General features: G+C 43.9%; 1 protein-coding gene and 1 pseudogene across 1 annotated transcript in view; one reads left to right on the plus strand and one right to left on the minus strand.

Annotated features, from left to right (window-relative positions):
* The window catches only part of ADCY9 (adenylate cyclase 9), a 137,597-nt gene that overhangs the window by 38,066 nt on the left and 80,137 nt on the right, over window positions 1-19,394 (minus strand). Inside the window, exon 2 of the mRNA XM_006757881.2 lies at window positions 5,898-6,088. Coding sequence (XP_006757944.1) covers window positions 5,898-6,088 — 191 coding nt within the window. The remainder of the gene's footprint in view (window positions 1-5,897; window positions 6,089-19,394) is intronic.
* Window positions 17,666-18,678, plus strand: LOC107182146 (annotated as a pseudogene).

Below are 19,394 nucleotides of genomic sequence, written 5' to 3' on the forward strand. Positions count from 1 at the left end.
ATCAGTGCTGGCACTAGGCCAGGCCTTAAGATGTGGTCTCACTTCCCCCATCCCAGCACATGGGGCTTTTTTGCAAAGCCCGCAAAAGGTCTGGAAGTATGATCCATATTTGGGGGGCAAAGAAACCAAAGGGGTATAAAGGGAAAGCTTCCTCCATATTGGTTTGCTTAGGATTTGAAGAGAAACAGACTCCCCTGAGTCACTGTACCAGTACATGTGAAACGTCTGGAAATAAATGGGTTTTTCTTGTGCCTCCGGTACTCCTGCGTATTTTTCAGTTGCCTGGTAAATTCTGTAACAGCGTGGTTACATCCCCCACAGCAACCATCAAGGGCAGTAACAGAAAAATCTCTCTCCTGTCAGAACAAGCTGAAAAGGCAAGACAATGACTCATTGTGGGCAAATCAACACAGTATCTATGTCTCCTGTCCTTTACTCCTACCGTGGTCACTGTCCATGTCTCCACATGGAGTGAATGAATGCACATCTTGGTGTTAAGTGAGCATCTACTACAATCCTAGCATTCATGGGCATTACTTCCTGAGAGACTGCCTCATCATCATCATTTCACTGTGACTTAGAGAAGTTAAGTGACTTGCTCACAGTCTCAAAGCCAAAGATTTGAGAACAACCTTGACTCTGAGTTCTGGCCCTTCCCATGGCACTAAAGCTGCCTTCCATGATTGTGACATGAAGAGCCCTTATCTCCTTCCTGGGCTCACTTTTTTTTTTTTTTTTGAGAGGAAGGGAGAGGGAGAGAGAAACATCTATGTGAGAAAGAAACATTGATCAGTTATCTCCTGCATGCCTTCCACCAGGGATCAAGCCCACAACCTGGGCATGTGCCCTGTGTAGGAATCGAACGGGCAATTTGTCAGTGCATGGGACAACACATGAGCCACACCAGCCAGGGCCTGGCTTCCTCCTTGACTCCTCCTTCCCCCATCCCAAATCCCAGGCTATTTTTGGAAGCTCAGGCTCAGAGAGCCGAATGCCACGGTGCTAGCAGTGTACCTCACAGCCCCCCATTTTGCAATGCCAAGGCTTCCTGATGAAAAACTTTCACTGCCAGTCAAGAAGCCAATGCTTGGTTGTGAGAGGGTTCTCTCTGACCTACGACCTCAGGACCAAAGCCCTTGTCCTTTGACATGATTAGTTTCTTGGTAGGATATCATAATACTCAGACTATTTTATGAAATATTAGATAAGAATTCCCCAGGTATGTACTGAGAAATAACTTACTGACACATAGCACAGGTGTGCCAGGAGGGAAAACAAATGACTCTTAAACATTACCTTGGTTCTACTTAGTTCTGCTCAAGCTTCTCAGTTTAGGCCTTCTAGGCTACCTCTACAGAGTTCTATCTTCCTGTGTGTCACTTAAGAATTAAAAATTTAAGCCAAAAGAAAATGGTCATTATCTACTACATGCCAGGCATTATGCTGGACACTTGGGGAAAATATAAGTTTTTTTAAACACATGGGCCCTGCCTGCATTCAAAGAATTCACAGGAAGGCGTATAACAAAAACATAAGGCAAATATTAAATATTGTATATTTTGTAGCTATAATGTTATAGCATTATTAGGTAGAGGAGTCATAAAAAACTGCAATGAAGGTGACCCATGAAAGGAAAAGAGGAGTTTTTAGGGAAAGGGAAGTGGGGAGCACTGCAGGTAAGAGGAGCAACAGGACCAAGATTGCATGTATTCATTTGATGAATATTTACTGAACACCTTTTCTCTAATTTCTTGTTTCTTGCATGAAACTCCTTCCACTAGACAAGCATTTCTCCAAAAGGTGCAGCTTAAAAAAAGAAATCTGTGGTCAACGAGGCCTGAGAATGCTGCATACCACATCCATCTCTGGAGAGAGAAGTACTGTATGCATATTAGCATACTAAAGGCACTGAGAAGTCCCGCAGTAAAGAAACCTTTTCAATGTTGTTTAACCTGGAACTTCCCAAATTTACCTGACCACAGAACACTTTTTTTTTACACTTGACACCTATTTCCATCCAGAGAAAGTACTGCTCAAGGGAACAGAGAGGAAACACTGCCTTATACCAAAGTAGGAGGAAAATGTGGGGTCTGTGACAAACCTACATGAGCTAACTCTGGCTAGATGAGATGATAGGAGATCAAAGCCTGTTGGCAGGAAGAGTCAACAGACCCTGGAAAAGGATTAGGAGGAGCTAGTCTGTGATTCCAGCTAATGAGAAGATCTAACCATAGTACAGACAATATAAGGCAACAAGTCAATGACATATGTATGAGGCAGTAACAAGTTTAGAGGAAAAACCTTCTCAAAAAATGAATGAGCAAGCAACTGGTATTTCACATTTCTATTGTTTAGAAACTGTTACTTGAGGGAATCATCTTATATGTCAGATTATAATCTATATAATCTTTAAGGCAGACCTCAATTTTCTGCCTTTCAAGTTTAGGCTAATAGCTCATATTTTTTTTTTCCATTTTTTTTAATAGCTCATATTGATTCACTCAGTTACTCAGTGCTTATCCTATACTAGAGGCCCAGTGCACAAAAATTCATGCACTCCGAGGTCCCTCAGCCCAGCCTGCGCCCTCTCGCAGTCCGGGAGCCCTCAGGGGATGTCTGAATGACAGATTAGGCCCAATCCCCAGGGGGAGCGGGCCTAAGCTGCAGTCTGGCCTCCCCCTGTGGGAGGCGACCCAGCAGGCTGACCAGGGTATGGTGCCTGCTGGCGAGCAGCCAGTCCCGCCCCCCATTACCCCACCACCACCGCCAGTGGCCACCCTCTGTGGGAGGTGACCAGGCGGGCTGATCAGGAGACGGTGCTGGCCGGTGAGTGGCCGGCCCTGCTCCCCCAATCACCCCTCCGCCACTACTGGTCACTGCCAACTCACCCCCCGCATCACCTGTCCCCTCCCTCTGCCCAGTGGCATGCACCTTGGCTGGCCTGGCACCACCTGCTCGCCAGCCCCACCCCTCTGCCAACTGGTCATTCCTCAGTTTGGTCAATTTGCATATTATGCTTTTATTATATAGGATAATAAAAGTCTAACATGCTAAGTATCTGTCCAGTCGTCTATTCAACCAATCAAAGCATAATATGCTAAAGATATGCTAAGACCACTCAACCGCTCACTATGACATGCACTGACCACCAGGGGTCCCAGTGGGTATGTTAGCTTGCTACTGGGGTCCGGCTGATTGCCTGCAGTCCCTCCCCACTAGCCAACCTCCTGTGTCCCTCCCCAGCCCCAATCATGCACCGGTGGGGTCCCTCAGCCTGGCCTGCACCCTCTCACAACCCGCGACCCCTTGGGGGATGTCAGAGAGCTGGTTTCAGCCCAATCCTGCAGGCCAGGCTGAGGGACCCCACTGGTACACGAATCATGCACCCGGCCTCTAGACTATATATATAAAAGCCTAAGCAACCAAATGACCAGTCACTATGACGCACACTGACCACCAGCGGACAGATGCTCAACGTACAGGATTGGGCTCCCTCCTGTCTGGATCTGCTATCTGACATCCCCCAGGGGGTCCCGGATTGTGAGAGGGTGCAGGCCAGGCCAAGGGACCCCACTGTGCACCGGGCTTCTAGTAATTTATAAAGCACTCACAGACGCCTGCTCTCACCTGATCCTCACCTCAGGCACTAGAAGCAGAGAAGGCAAGAGTGTGGCAAAGACTTCCCAAAGTGAAGTCTGAAGAGAAGACCAGGTCTTCTATCTCTTCCTGCTCCTTCCAGTCCAACTGTAATTCTAACTTTCTGGGACAACCCTAGTCATGGTGTCCTATGACCCCCCCGCTCCCCCAACACCATCAAAATACCCCAGAAATTATATTTCAAGATCCAATTCATCTATCCCTTCCAGAAGGGGCCCAAAGATTTTTTTTTTTTTGGTTCAAATTCCTTTGGCAAACATGGGCAACTTTAATAGATCACAAGATTTTCAGAAAACTTTCAATCATGATTTGGAAAACTTATATAAGGTAATAGAATATGTTAAATATATTGTTTTTGTCCACTCAGATTTTTTAAAAAAAATCGAAGTCAGCAAATGCATTCCCTAATGGATTGAAACTCACATGCACAACATCTAAAATGGCAGCAAATACAACAAATCGCTTATTTTGGCTTTGAGCTCGATTTGTTTACTTAAATACAGTTCAGGTTGAAGCCTGGAGGAAACTGTTTCTCTGCAGATAATGAAACCGTACTATGCTCCTCCCTGACGTGACTCTTCCCTGCCACACTCACTGACACTCGATGCACCCAGAGCTCCTTTCTGACTGCTGCACGACGTCAGCCCAGCAAAGAGGCTGTTTTGAAAGTGCACAGGCATCAAGGAAATTTCAGATACATTAGCTGTTATGCACGTGTCACAGAGAGTATGGGGAAGACAAGATCTAATACCTACCTTACTGGCTCTATAGCTGGGGTGATTTTACCCCCCCTTCCGCCCCCTCAAGGACATTGGGCAATAGCTGGAGACAGTCTTAGTTGTCACCATGGGAGGAGGGGGAGCTCAGGCACCTAGTGGGTAGAAGCCAGGGACACTGTTCAACATTTCACAGTGCACAGGACAGCCTCTGTCACAGTTATCTGGCCCAAAATGTTTATAGTGTTGAGGCTGAAAAACCCTGCACTAAGTTAACAAAGCACACAATGAAATGATATATGAGTGCTGTCAATAAGCCTGAATGTAATAATCACATAAAGTAACTGGTGGATTCTGACACAGGGAAATAATCTGGATACTCCAGCTGTTTGTCACAGTGTGGTGCCTGTTAGGCTTAAATGCCAACATAGCTAGATTTCAAACCGGTTAATGAATGTGGATAAGAAGGAACAGACTGGATTAAAGCCATAACAAGAGGCCATCATCCTGACCAATATATCATTAAGGTTAATATTTGAGAGCACAAAACAGTGAAGTGGGTATATGTTTTAACGGTCTCTCTCTTTAAAAATATATATATTTTTTATTGATTGTTTACAGAGAGGAAGGGAAAGGGATAGAGAGTTAGAAACATCGGTGAGAGAGAAACATCGATCAGCTGCCTCCCGCACACCCCCTACTGGGGATGTGCCTGCAACCAAGGTACATGCCCTTGACCAGAATCAAACCTGGGACCCTTCAGTCCGCAGGCCAATGCTCTATCCACTGAGCCAAACCGGTTAGGGCTTAACTGTCTCTTTTTTAAAAAATACGGAAATGGCAAATACTTACACTGTAAAAATAAACAAGAGGTACAAGTGGAAGAACTAAGTCAAATGTGAAAACTGAGGACCAGCTCATAACCTAAGCTGAGTTCATGTGCCCAAGGTCCATCACATTAATTCCTTAGTTCACTATGACAGAAATGGGTACTTCTCGACAGCCACCAGGACATCTCTGTTCCAATAATGAAATACTGTAATATTCTTGGCAAGCCTGCACTCCTTCAGCTAGCTACATCATAAGGTTCACCCACACCAACAAAATGTAAAATAATTAGAAAACATTCGATTTCAGGAGACACAGAAATACTTGAGAAAGTGGTCTCTGAAATAAGAGACCACCTAGCTCTCCAGCAAAACGTGAGGAGAATCACCTTCACTATCATTTATCATTAGCTTTTAGAAATCCCCAAAGACATCATAGGTCGCAGGAAAAGGAAATAATAACTCAAGTGAGAAGCATCTTTATGCAATGCAGAAAGAAAATGGAAGTGCAGAATATGTCAAAAAAGAAAAGATTAAAAATGCAAAATGCTGCTTCTTTCATACGACATGAAAAAAATCACAAAACCAAATTGAAGGGCATCCCAAGTCATCTGCGACAGACCCAAAGGCTGTTTATTATTTTACACGTTGTACTACAGATTATTATAAAATTTTAGAAGTAGGAAAAAAAACTAACCTTAAGGTTATCAAAGGTTTTGACAGTCTGCGCCAAGTCACTGACACTCCCTGGTGATGCTGTCCCCTGTCCCCTAGGACCTGAGGACACCTGTGAGCCGTCAATGACCTCAAAGCCAGAAAGCAAGGCCTCTGAACAGGTGCAATGAGACTCCTTCGCTCTCTTACCCGCTATCAGGTATGTCTTCAAACCTATGGATAAAAATTACAGTCAGCACAGGTTGAAACCGCCTTTGGTTGAAATACAGCTCCATTCTTGCTCTCCATGCAGGACCTGCTCCTGAAAAGCTGAAAGTAAAGTGAAAATGTGAATATGTCATATTTTACTACTGACTTCCATCTTTTCAGAGATGCGCAGCCTCAGGGGGACACTGGCTTCCAAGCAACACCGTTTACTCACATCATGTTTTCTTTAAATGATGGCTGCACATTTTACCTTTGAGGGCTGAAATGAGCATTAAAAATTTCCTCCTCTGTGACAGCAGCAGAGCCAAATGATGGTGGCCCCTCTGCATTTCTTGGGTTTGTTTTCATCTCTCAATACCAGTCACTGACATATACAATAGTAGGTCTAGTTAGTTGTAAGGGATTTAGAGGATGGACCATTTTACCTATGTCCCCTGACATAGTGAAAAGTGAGACCATAATATGCACCCACAGGGGTAATTAAAACCTCCCTTGATTAAAATTTATCAACTATTTTCTGTTGGATCCAGATATTCATAGCAAAAACATTCAGCTTTCATCCAGCTGCAGTCTACGCAAATTTTATCCTCTCCTAAAATCCTCATTAAAAAAAAAAAAAAAGTTGGTTAAGTGGACAATTAACCTACATCTTTCAATTCTCACTGAAGGCTGAAATAACACATTAATGTACGCTACACTGTTAGGCAGCTGTAACAGGCGTGTAGGTCCCTGCTCTTGGTAGTTAGAACTATCTGTTGGGGAAATAATGAGGAGCTTGTCCAGACCGCAATCAACACATTTCTGAAAAAGAAGCAAATCTTATTTAAAACATTTAAAAAAAAATCCCCACCCAAGGATATGTTTTATTGATTTTAGAGAGAGGAAGGGAGAGACTGACATTGATGTCAGAGAGAAATATCTATCTGTTGCCTCCAGTAACATGCCCTGACTGGAAATCAAATCCCCAACCTAGGTAAGTGCCCTGATTGGGAATCAAACCTGCAGCCTTTTGGTGTCTGGGACGATACTCCCAGGAACTGAGCCACCCAGCCGGGGCAGAAGTCCTTACTAGAATTTAACCAGACTGCAAATGTATTGAAGGGGGTAACTATAATTTATTCAATAAATGTTTATTTTAGGCCTGGTGCATGTTATACAGTATGGGCAAAAGTAGGCTTACATTTGTGAGTATGGAAAACACAGAGCTTATTCTTGTATTATTATTATTGTATTATTTTCCATATGAACAAATGTAAACCTACTTTTGCCCCACCCTATACTAAGAACAAAACAGGGGCCTGTCTTGGAGAGTTTAAGCTCCAGCATAAGGTGGTAATGAAAAGCCATCATGGAAACACTGCATCAAGAGGTGACGTGTCTACACTGCTGCACCTGCATGGTTTCTTACACTCCGTATATATTTAATAAATGCTTTAAAGTCAATTAATCAAACAACCTAGGGACTATTTAATCAATAATCCTTAATCATTTTATAATTACACCACCATTTAATCACTTAATCTTTGTTCATTTCCTCTCTCCTCATAAAAATACTCTACGGTATGTTTTTAAGTCAACTTTCTAAGAATTTGGCAAGAGTCCTTTAAGACACCTAGAGACATCCTTGAGTATAGCTAAATCCCAGGTGGGAATCAGAAGACTTAGATAAGTAATTTTAGATGCTAATTAACCCCAAAGGAGATAGTTAACATGCTCACTGTTAACTACGGTCTTCCTTTTTTCCCTCAAACAAAAATGCACATCCCAATTACAGTTATAACTAATTACATGCATAATCTTGAATTGGGAACATGAACTAGAATACAACGGAAGTGTAAAAGCAACTTTATATGAATTTCTCAGGCTCTTGTCACAGACAACACTGAATTGATCTTGCTATTTCCCCTTGGGAGAGTTGAAAAACTCGACCTTTGTGGGCTAACCAGAGAAAAGTCCTGTTTCTGGCCTTAGAGTCCTGGTCATCACAGAGGTGCATGACAAGGCCAGTCCCTGGAGCTGCTCTAATGGTCCCTCCCCTGACTCCCGAGGGAGCATGTGCTGCCACTGCACACGGCAACCTGGGAGACCAGAAGGAGAGACATTTTTTTTTATTGCAGAGAATGAGAAGCTGCCACTGAAGGGAGAGGTTTTCCTTTATGCCAGCAGCTGGTCCTGGCCCCAGAAGAGTGTTCCCTTTGAGATGCTGCTGGCTCGGGGCTGCTATAGTTGAAGCTGCTGCTCCCTGAGGAACGCCACCGAGCATAAAGGCAAGGAAGCCAAAGAGGCCCTGCTCTCAGCATTCAAACCCACGAAGTGTCCTTGGTAACTCCAGACCTGTAAGAGCCAGTGAAGCTCCAGACCTGTGCAGCTCCAGACCTGTAAGCGCCAGTGAAGGAAGCCTTTCCTGGAGCTGTAACAGCTAAAGCAGGGAAAGGCTGAGCCAGCAGACCTGAAGGGCAGCCGCCTGAGTCCCACTGAGACATGCATGATGTTGAAGCGCTTCAAAGCAGGAACACGCCCACCACCAGGGAGGGTGCAGCATTAGCGCCAAGGTCTGCAGTCACGAGCTCTGACGCTGCCTTGGGGAGCATATCCCCGAGGTTTGTTGTTACTACTATGAATTGTGACTGTTGTGATACTGCTCATTCATCACTTACTGAGCACCTCCTATGTACCATGCACTGTGATGAGTACTGGGAGAACAAGCTGGAACACACCAGCTACGACCCCTATCTGTGCGGGGCTATCACCTGAAGAGGGATCTAGACAGCAGGCAGGATGAGGACGTGATGGTGCCCTGGAAAGCACAGGAGGGAAACCTTGCAAAGACTTGGAGGTTAGGGAAGGGCTCCTAGATGAAGTGCCCTTCATGTTAAGAACTGCAAGACGAAGAGAGGTCAGCTCGATGAAAGCCAGCAGGGCCAGGTGCTGAGGTACTGTTGTCAGGCTGTGGTTGCTACTGCAACAGTTCATGAACAGGCCCTCCAGAAAGAGAGCTTTTGGCAGATAGAGTCGAGGGATGGAAGTAAATTGAGTGGGACTGGCACAGGAGAATGAGTGTGGGTGAATGGCCAGAGATGACCTAGGACCAGGCAGGTGGGGTGTAGACCAGTTCTAAGAATCTTCATGCTGGGGGCCATGGGGAGGGTGGGGAGCAGGCACAAGACTTAGGAAAGGCCAGGGAGCTGTGGAACTGCCAGTCACAGTGGGTGGGAAGCAGGTAGGGAATATGGGAGTCAGAAAGTTAATTGTGGGAACAGGAACCTACTCCCCCCAAATGTGGTGGTGACAGCACAACGCTTCTACAGCAGGCCCTAGAGAGATGGGTAAGTGCGTGGCTTCTACAGAGTAACTTAGATTCAGGCCCCACCAACTCTTCACTGCATGACCTGGAGTGAGATACCCCAGCCCTCTGCATCTCGGTTTCCTCCTGAGGCGAGGCTCAAAACAGGATTCATCCCACACGGCTCACGTGAGGATTAAACTATTAACACGCATGGAGGCTTTACAACAGTGCCTGGCACATAGTAAGAACTCAGTAATCCTAACTATTATTATCAACTAGTGGCTCAGTGGATGAATTCGTGCACATTGAAAGGAAATTAATTAGAAGAAATATTTTAATATCGCTATTCACCCTTTCTCTATAATAGAAGTGTCAACCAAATTCACAATCAACAATGACATATGATTGGCACCAGCGAGAGCTTTATATGTATCGTGCGTGTGTAAGCCAACTTAGCCTTTTATAGGTACAGAATAAACTTGCTTAACAGCTTTCTTAATCTCCACTTTCTGGCTAATGAAAAGAAAATAGGATTCCACTAAGTCTCCTATCTATCTTCTCCAGGACTTCTGTGAGGATCAAATGAGATGAGGCATGGGAAAACACTTCACAGACATTTGGTTAAAGTGTAAAATGTTTGCACCTGGCTATAAAGCAAGTTGTGTTTCTGGGCTGAAGAAACTCCAGGAGGCTAGTCGCTAGGGAGAGAAAGCTGGGTGTTGCTATGTGATGTCATTGCCCGGCGCCCACAGCGACCGTTTCTGGGCTGGGCTGGGCTGTGGGCTGCATTCTGTGCCATGGGGTCTCAGCAGCGTTGGCTGCGGTTTGATGGGCTGTCACTCTGGGGTGGTGGCGGGGCCTGTGTCCCACTTGGGGGAAGCCGAGTGTTGCTTTGTGGGCACCAGGTCTGCAGTGCCATTTCTCTTTAAATGGCCAGTGCCTGTCATGGCAGCTCCTGTGCTGAGTATCTGCCCCCTGGCGGTCAGTGTGCATCATAGTGACCAATCAGATGGTTGGACACTTAGCATATTAGCCTTTTATATATATAGATGTGGATGTTTGACCGGCTCATCACTGGAGTCTTTCTCATGCTCCTATGTACAAAAGCATATGCAAAATGGTTAAATCAAAAATTGCTCCAAATTTGTTTCTAACTTGAATTTTTCTTTAGGAAGCCCCCAATGGCCAACTTGTAGTGATGACACACTACCACTAGTGTTCCCAAGGTCAAATGTATGTATGTGTCCATGGCAAGCAAAACTGGTGAACAAATTAAGTATCTTTTTATTTATGTTTCAATATAAAGCTAAATTTAAAGTGAAACCTTTTGCCAAAACTGGAAGGACATCAGCATGATACAGTAAGGCAGAGCTTAGCTGCCTGATGTGAAATACCCAGGAAATGTATTAGGTCTGAGTGACTGAGTTCCAGTCTTGTCAAGTCTGATAGAGTTTATAAAAGATAAGGATTTAATGAGTAACCACACACGTGAATCCTGAGGTCCAAGTTCATAAGAATGGTTCTTCATGAGCAGAAGGTCAAAATAAGGCAGCTAAATGATTTTTATTATGCATAATGAAATAGGAAAGTAATTAATAAGATTTCCTATATTCCTTCCTGGTAATTGATTTTAAACGTCACCAGCATTTATGGTTTTTATCAGCCTAATTTTACAGAGGCTGAAGGGTGGGGTTACACGGTCCCCACTGGGCTCTTGTCTGACGGAGGAGCTTGTCTCTGGCTGCTTGTTTCGAGGAGAGTGACGTGGTTAACATTCTTAAGCCTTCTTAAGTTTATCATCAAGTCTTTCAGGGCAAGAGCCGCCTTGCACACACAGCTGATGCTTAGTTTTGGTGAACTGAGTGCAATTTGAGTGAATGCCAGAGTCCAGTTTGGAAAAGAAAGACTATTCTGGCCTCTTTTCTGTATCTTGATCCTTTGCTGTGGGACACTTGCTTTGGAGTGAGATATCCTGAATCACAAAGAATTAAGGACCTGATTGTCAACTCAACAAGAAGAAGAGACTAATCAGGAAGAAAAGAATGTTTGGAGATGCAGCCTTGGAAACTAGCAGCATAATATAACAAGCGCCTAGAAGCTTGCATCACCAGTGATTTGAAACAATAAACATAAGAGAGGCAATCAGATTGGGTTAGTTCATACACATTCTAAAAAGTTACTTCATTTTGTATTGCAGTTTTCCTCATAACTAGGTCTGTAACGGCTGAGTAGAATGAAGATTACTGAAGCTAAAATCTAGTTAGTCAATAAGAAAAATAAAGATTAAAAGTGCTCTTAATATTAATCTACCAAATAACTCAGGCGTACAAAATTATAGGTAGGTTATTTCATAATTATCTATAGCTCCTGCTTAAGAAGACCAAAAGTTTTGGTGGAAAAACAACAACAACGTTTTTCACTTTGTTGACATTACAATACTCTGGATGGATCTAAGTCCTTTCTACTCTTACGTAAAACAACTAATCACAAGAATTGATTCATCCTGGTTGTTCCAACACTTGGCAATAAACCACAAGTTCCTACAGCAAATGACTGGCAGTGAAACTTAACCTCTTTCTAAAAACTGAAGTCCCAAGCAATAAAATATGAGGCAGATTTTTCCAAGCAGGTGAAAGAAACCAAAGGTAGGTACCATGCCTGTGTAACCTGATCTTGACTTAACCTTAAGCAGAACAAATCAAATTTTTAATCCTTACCTGAGGATATGTTTTTGTTGGTTTTTAGAGAGAGGAAGGCGGGGAGGGGAGAGATAGAAACATTGATGAGAGAAAGGAAAGAGGGAGAGGGTGGGAGAAGGAGGATGAAGAGGAGAAAGAAAGAGAGAGAGGGGAAACATCAATCGAGTGCCTCCCATATGCGCTGCGATTGGGGATTGAATCCACAACCTAAGAATGTGCCCTGACTGGGAATTGAACCCGCAACTTTTTAGTGTACATGATGATGTCCAACGGAGTCGTCCAGCCAGGGCAAAGAAAAACAAACTTTTAGAAGAACATACTCCCTCTCCCTCTCCCTCTATTCTGCTCCTGAATCAGGTGATTTCTGCACTCAGCTCCCTCTCTCTACCAGTAATGGGTAAATAAGCTGCCATCATGGCCAAATATGAGTGGCCAGGCAACCACTTCGTGACCATGTTCCCATGCACTGTCTTCCTCTCACCCTCCACACTTGGCATTAATAAATGCTATCCTGCTAAATGCTATGTTGCTGAGTATTAACATCGTGAGAGTCCCATTCCTCCCACCTCTAAAAGATTCCTGAATTACGACTTAATATTAGCCTTCCCAAAGGCTACAGAAACAAAACCTCTGAAAGATAACATTTCACATACCCATGAACAGCTTACCAAGTAGTATATCATTCATTCATTTGCTCATTCACTAATTCACTTATCCAACCAATTAAATATTTATTGAGTATTTACTGAGGGTTAGGACCTGGGTTAGGTGTTGAAAGAAACGGATAAGAAAAAAAGAGCACCCTGACTTCAGAAACTGAGTGCAGTTGAAAACTGTGACTTACACACGCAACTTCAGTTCCCTCATCTACAAAGTGAAACACTAATAACAAAATCATCTCAACGGGATATTGTGAGGTTACATGTGTTAATGCACATAAAAAGGGAAAGGCGGTGCTTTTCCTTAGAGAGTCTTTAGGAATACTCAGGAGTAACTCAAAGCAAGTGAAGAAAGGGCATGAAGTAATGCTCATAAAAATTAAACCGGAGAGTGGAAGGGTGGCAGTGAATGTGAGGATAATAAGGAGGTGATGACACACATCTACAAGAAGAAATAATTACATGAATTCAACTCTATGGGGCTGACAGTTCAGAAGTGACAAAAGGCATTTTATGGTGAGAAGAGAGAAAAATGAAGATCTATGATAACTATCTTGGAATATTGTAATATAATAGAGTTTAAATAATCAGAAGAGGCTATAAAACAAGAGAGCTTGAAGGAAAGGTGATGGGAACTAAAACAGACTAACAACTAACACATTGTTATTCACCAAATGATAACATGGAATGCCGTCGGACAGAAGAGAGTATGTCAGGTTACTCCTGAAGCAGATACAAGAGTCACAGACTGTAGTCTTTTCCCCTAAGAACTGAGAAATAATTGTTAAAGATTTTACTAGTTAAACTAAGAGTTTAAAAATTACTAGTAATATTTACTTTTAAGAATTAAAGTTTTAAGTACATAACACAATCAATGGAAAATAGATTCTAGGAAAAAGATAAATGAAAGACTCAATTTAAAATCTGAGAATAGGTGGGAGCTAAATAATTGAAAAATAAAACCAAAAATCAGAATACATTGAAAATAGAAATAAAGCCATATGATGCAAGTAAAAAACCCAGTCACAAAAGGACACATGCTTTATGTTTCCATTTATATGAAATGTCCATAGAATAGGCCAGTGGTCGGCAAACCCATTAGTCAACAGAGCCAAATATCAACAGTACAACGACTGAAATTTCTTTTGAGAGCCAAATTTTTTAAACTTAAACTATATAGGTAGGTACATTGTTATTAACTTAATTAGGGTACTCCTAAGCTGGCCTTTGCTAAAAACGTCCTCAATCTGATTGAGGAACGTTCGCTGAGGTCAACCCCTTCCAACTCTCCCATCCACACTTGTCTTGTATACTGTTTCGTCTATCTCCTTTCCGAAAACCGACTTCTGTGCATGGGCCACGAAGTTTCAATCGCACTGTACGTGCGCGCCCACCGTGGTATTTTGTGGAAGAGCCACACTCAAGGGGCCAAAGAGCTGCATGTGGCTCGTGAGCTGTGGTTTGCCGACCCCTGGAATAGGCAAATCCATAGAGACAGAAAGTAGACTAGTAGTTGCCAGAGGTGTGGAAGGTAGAGAGAGAGGTGGGAAGCAACTGTTAATGGGAACAGGGTTTCTTTTGGGGGGGATGAAAATGTTCTAAAATTAGATTGTGGTAATACTTTCACAACTTTGTGAACATACTAAAAACCACTGAATTGTATACTTTAGAGGAATGAATTATATAGTATGTAAATTATACCTCAATTAAGCGGTTTTTTTAAAAGAGAGAAAAAATAAAGCTATGTGAACTTCAGCTAGAAGCAACAATAGTTCCCAGATTGAGAGAAGAAATAAAATAAAGCCAGTAAGAAACATCATTGGGAATTCAAGGAAAATGAGTGGGCAGTGGCAGGTAAAAGAAAAATATTAAAAATAAAGGCTTCAAAATAGATAACGTGGGAGAGCTAGGATGGAAAATCAAATAACTAAGGCTAAATAACCTTGAAGAACTAAAAATTCAACATGACCAGAGTTTAGAAGCCTGGGAGGAATTAAACAAAACAAAACAAAAGTTTGACCTTCACACGGTATCTCCAAGAATCATCAAATTTGCAACTCTCACTGCTGCAGTCTAGTCCAGAAAAGCTGGGCTGACACCCAAGTTCTCTTCTTAGATTGCCAACCCTTTCCCCCACGACAGAAAGGGCTCACCACACAGCCCAGCAAGGCTGCCTGAGCGTCACGTCACGCCTGCCTCTACCTCCACAAGGCAGAAGGCTCAGGCTTTCCCTGGCTGACTTGAACACCGTTGTCTCCTTTTCATCCATGAGGACATTTATTTGAAAAGGCATCTCCTTCTGATGCAGGGGCAACGCTACCCACACTGACACTTCCTGTGAGCGTCTTCAGCTGAAAAGAAAGGCAACCTAGCCAAGCTCGCCCTACCTCACCTGGAAACATATTATGCAAAGCAAAATACACAATTCTCATCATTCCTGATGGGCTTTTCCTGGGAGTAGCCACACCAGCACCGTTACTTCGTGGAAATGTTTATCCTGGCTTCTGGCTTGCTCCCAAATCACATTTCCAGCACAGTCACATGCTTGCTGTGGATTTCACTTTTCAAGTCGACCAGTTTTCAACTCAAATCAAGGCTTTCTCTCTTTGGATGAGTGATTTGACAATGGCTGGAGCACTGATTGAAACAGTTCCCCAAACTGCATTTTTCTTGTTCCCATAGAGCACATGGCAGACTTGCTCAAGCCAAATAACTAAGAAACCTAAAACCTCTATTTTCTTATCAAGAAACAATATTTTCAGTTGGTTGGAGCATTGTCCTGTACATCAAAAGGTTGCGGGTTCAATGCCCGGTCAGGGCGTATACCCACTAATGTTTCTCTCTTTCTTTTGATGTTTCTCTCTCTCTCTCTCTCTCTCTCTCTCTCTCTCTCTCTCTCTCTCTCTCTCTCTCTCTCCCCCCCCTTTCCCTCTCTCTCTCCCTCCCTCCCCTCTCTAGAATCAATAAACATAGCCCCAGGTAAGCACAACAACAAAAAACTGTTAAAAAGAAACAGTATCTTCTTAGATATCTCCAATGTCTCTAAATTCACTTCAGCACTGGAGACAGTCTTTCTATTTTACACGTTCCTCAGAAGAATCCGTTTTGTTTGTGTGGTATGTTTCTAAAAACCTTAAAAGTGTTGCTGGGCAATAGAGGAGAGAAGTCAAGAGTGGGGCCACTCTGCCACTCCAGAGGTCACTGGCTAGGTGATTTGCTCTCCCACGCCAGCTTCAGAGAGGAATCACATTTCCGCACAGTCACATGCTTGCTGTGGATTTCACTTTTCAAGTCGACCAGTTTCCAACTCAAATTAAGGCTTTTCTGAGTTTGCATGGCATGTGGCTGTAATTTATGCCTCAAGAAAATCACAGCTATGGTGCAGACCCTCAAAGAAGCAAAACTGAAAGCAAAACCAAGGCAGTGAATGGCGAGTACCCGTTTATGAGCAGGGGACGAGGGATGGGGGCTCTGGGGCACATCAACATGCAGAGGTGTGACTTGTACAAAACATGACCTGGAGCTGCAGTCTACAGCCTCTCACAAAAAGGGATGAGTCTCCAGAAGCTCCCTTGTCTTAGAATGGAAAGTGGGGCTCTGCTACAAATCTGAAGGACAGATGGAAGTGGGCAGAAGAAGGGTCAGGCATTCAGACTCCCTGGGAAGGAAGGTTCCAAACCCTCCAGCAAGCAGGTCCCAAATGTGCTGATGAGTATTTGGAGAAAGGAAGACATGAAGAGCAGCTAACATCTGGGAAAGAAACTAAGTGTTACTCTGACTACATTAAGAACACAGAAATAGCCCTGACCGGTTTGGCTCAGTGGATAGAGCGTTGGCCTGCGGACTGAAGGGTCCCAGGTTCGATTCCGGTCAAGGGCATGTACCTTGGTTGTGGGCACATCCTCTGTAGGGGGTGTGCAGGAGGCAGCTGATAGATGTTTCTCTCTCATCGATGTTTCTAACTCTCTATCTCAATAAAATATATTTTTAAAAGATTTTCTCTTGTGATGAGTGTTTTGCATAAGTATTAACTAGATGGGAGAATCCTTTCACAATGTACATGTGTATCAAATCACAATGTACACTTTAAATATCTTAGACTTTTATTTGTCAACTAGGGGCCCAGTGCACAAATTCATGCACCTTGAAAGAACTGTGGGCCACGGCAAGGCTGCGGTGGGCACAGGGGCAGGTCTCAGCCTATCCTCCATGCCCCCGCCCGGCCCCTCCTGCAGCGGCCCCTGGCCCCGTCTGCCAGCAGCCCCACTTCTGCCACCGCCACTCCCACGTGCTGACGGTGCTGGCTCTGCTCGCACCTGCTGATGGCACGGAGCAATTGGGGCTGGTGCCATCAGTGGGTGCAGCGTCTGCTGCCCCAATCGCCCCTCAGGAGCAGGGGGAGGTAGAGAAACCCTCAGCTTGCACCTGGTGACGGCACTAAACAATCGGGGCTGGCGCCGAGCACTGGCAGCAGGTGCGAGCAGCAGTTCCGGTGCTGGCAGCGGGTGCAAGGGGGAGCTGGTGCTGGCAGTGGGTGTGAGCTAGGCCGGCGCCAGCAGCGGGTGTGAGCACTGGGCAGGACCGTGGTGCATGGGAGCAAACAATTTTCAGTAACCACCAGAGGCTCACCCCGATGGCAGTGACCGGCACCCCGCCTTGGTCTGACGCCCCTGCTCACCTGCTCCACCATCCCGCCGCAGTTGATGCCCGCCATGTTCCACGCTCTGCCGCCTGCTGCCATCGCCTGCCATGTTCCGCGCACACCCCCTGGTGGTTGGCGCATGTCATAGCAACCAGTTGTTCGGTTGTTCAGTTGTTCCACCGTTTGGTCTATTTGCATATTTGGGTTTTATATATATACAGATAAATATATATATTTATACCTCAATAAAGTTGGAAATTTTAGTTAAAAAATATATATATACAAAAATACACCAGGGCATTTGTGCTGGGAGTTTTGCAGACTGTGACGCCTACTTGCAGTAGGACAGTGGTGCAGAGGGAGGTGCCAGCGGCAGGGCACAGTGCTCAGCACACACCACGCCTTAGCATCAGCAGCAGCAGCAGAGACCCCCCCCCCCCCGACCCCGTCACGGACCCTGAGCTGGTGCAGCCATCCTCGATCCCTCTGTTCTTCCTCCCTTCACTAGCAACATGGCAGATCAGCTGACCAAAGAACAGATTGCTGGAATTCAAGGAAGCTTTCTCCCTATTTGACAAAGATGGGGATGGTACCATCACAACAAAGGAACTTGGCACTGCCCTGAGGTCACTGGGTCAGAACCTAACAGAAGCCAAATTGCAGGATATAATCAATAAAGTGGATGCAATGGTAATGGCATCACTGACTTTCCAGAATTTTTTACTATGATGGCTAGAAAAAGGAAAGATACAGACAATGAAGAAAAAATCCACAAGACATTTCGAGTATTTGACAGGGATGGCAATGGTTACATCAGTGTGGCAGAACTACATCATGTTATGACAAACATAGGAGAAAAACTGAAGAAGTAGATGAAATGATCAGAGAAGGAGATATTGATGGAGGTGGTTAAATTAACTATAAAGAATTCATACAGATGATGACTGAAAAATGAAGACCTACTTTCACTTCCTGCCCCCAGAAAAATCAAATTGAGTATTTTATTTACCTCTTACAAAAAAAAATTATTTACTTATTTTGTTTCTATATAGCAAAACTAAATGTCAAAAGTACCTTCTGTCCACATACACAAAAATATCTGCATGTGTTGGTTGGTGGTCATGTCTCCTAAAGATCAAGCTACCCACCAATTTTACGATATAAATACTTGTACTCCCTTAATTATAAGGAAGCATGTAGTGGACTCCTTGCAGTTCCATTTGTTAATGATTAATACACTGTTTGGGCTGGCCAGTTTTTCATGCATGCAGCTTGACAATTGAGCACAGGTAGGCATTTGTATTAAAAACACAAAGTGAAAAAACAAAACCTATTCCAATGGGTTCTAGTTCAGTTTGTTAGTATAAACTGTTATAGCTGGCTTACTGAAAACAAACACATTTAAAATTGTTTAGCTCAGGATGTGTGTAGAAAAATGGGTGAAGAAAAAACTGTCTGAGACGTAGCCCCAGTAGCAGGATGGTCCTCTTGCACTTCCATGTGCCCCAACCATGTGACACAACCTGGTGGCATGCCCACGTGTATTGGTTTAGTGTTGTCTACATTGTACTAGATTGAAATGGGTATCAGGCTGTCACCATTCACACAAATTTTTTAAAAGAAACTTTTACCAAGGGAGCATTTTTAGACTCTGTTTTCAAAACCTTCTGAACCATGACTTGGAGCCAGCAGAGGTAATCTGTGGCTGTGAACTTTAGCACAATCATCAGCATTCCTGTTCAAGAAATATTTATGTCCATTCCAAGTTCTAAATGCTAGTCTTTTTATTTATTTCTTTTTCCAATAAAAAGGCCATTATCTTAAAAAAAATAAAAAAGATAGAAACACACCAAAATATTAACAGGATAATCCTATATAATAAAAGGCTAATATGCAAATTGACTGAATGGCGAAACAACCGGTCACTATGACGTGCACTGACTACCAGGGGGCAGATGCTCAATGAAGGAGCTGCCCCCTGGTGGTCAGTGTGCTCCCACACGGGGAGTGCCATCAGCCAGAAGCC

This window comes from Myotis davidii, unplaced genomic scaffold, assembly GCF_000327345.1.
Source record: "Myotis davidii unplaced genomic scaffold, ASM32734v1 scaffold555, whole genome shotgun sequence".
NCBI classification, from domain to species: Eukaryota; Metazoa; Chordata; class Mammalia; order Chiroptera; family Vespertilionidae; genus Myotis; species Myotis davidii.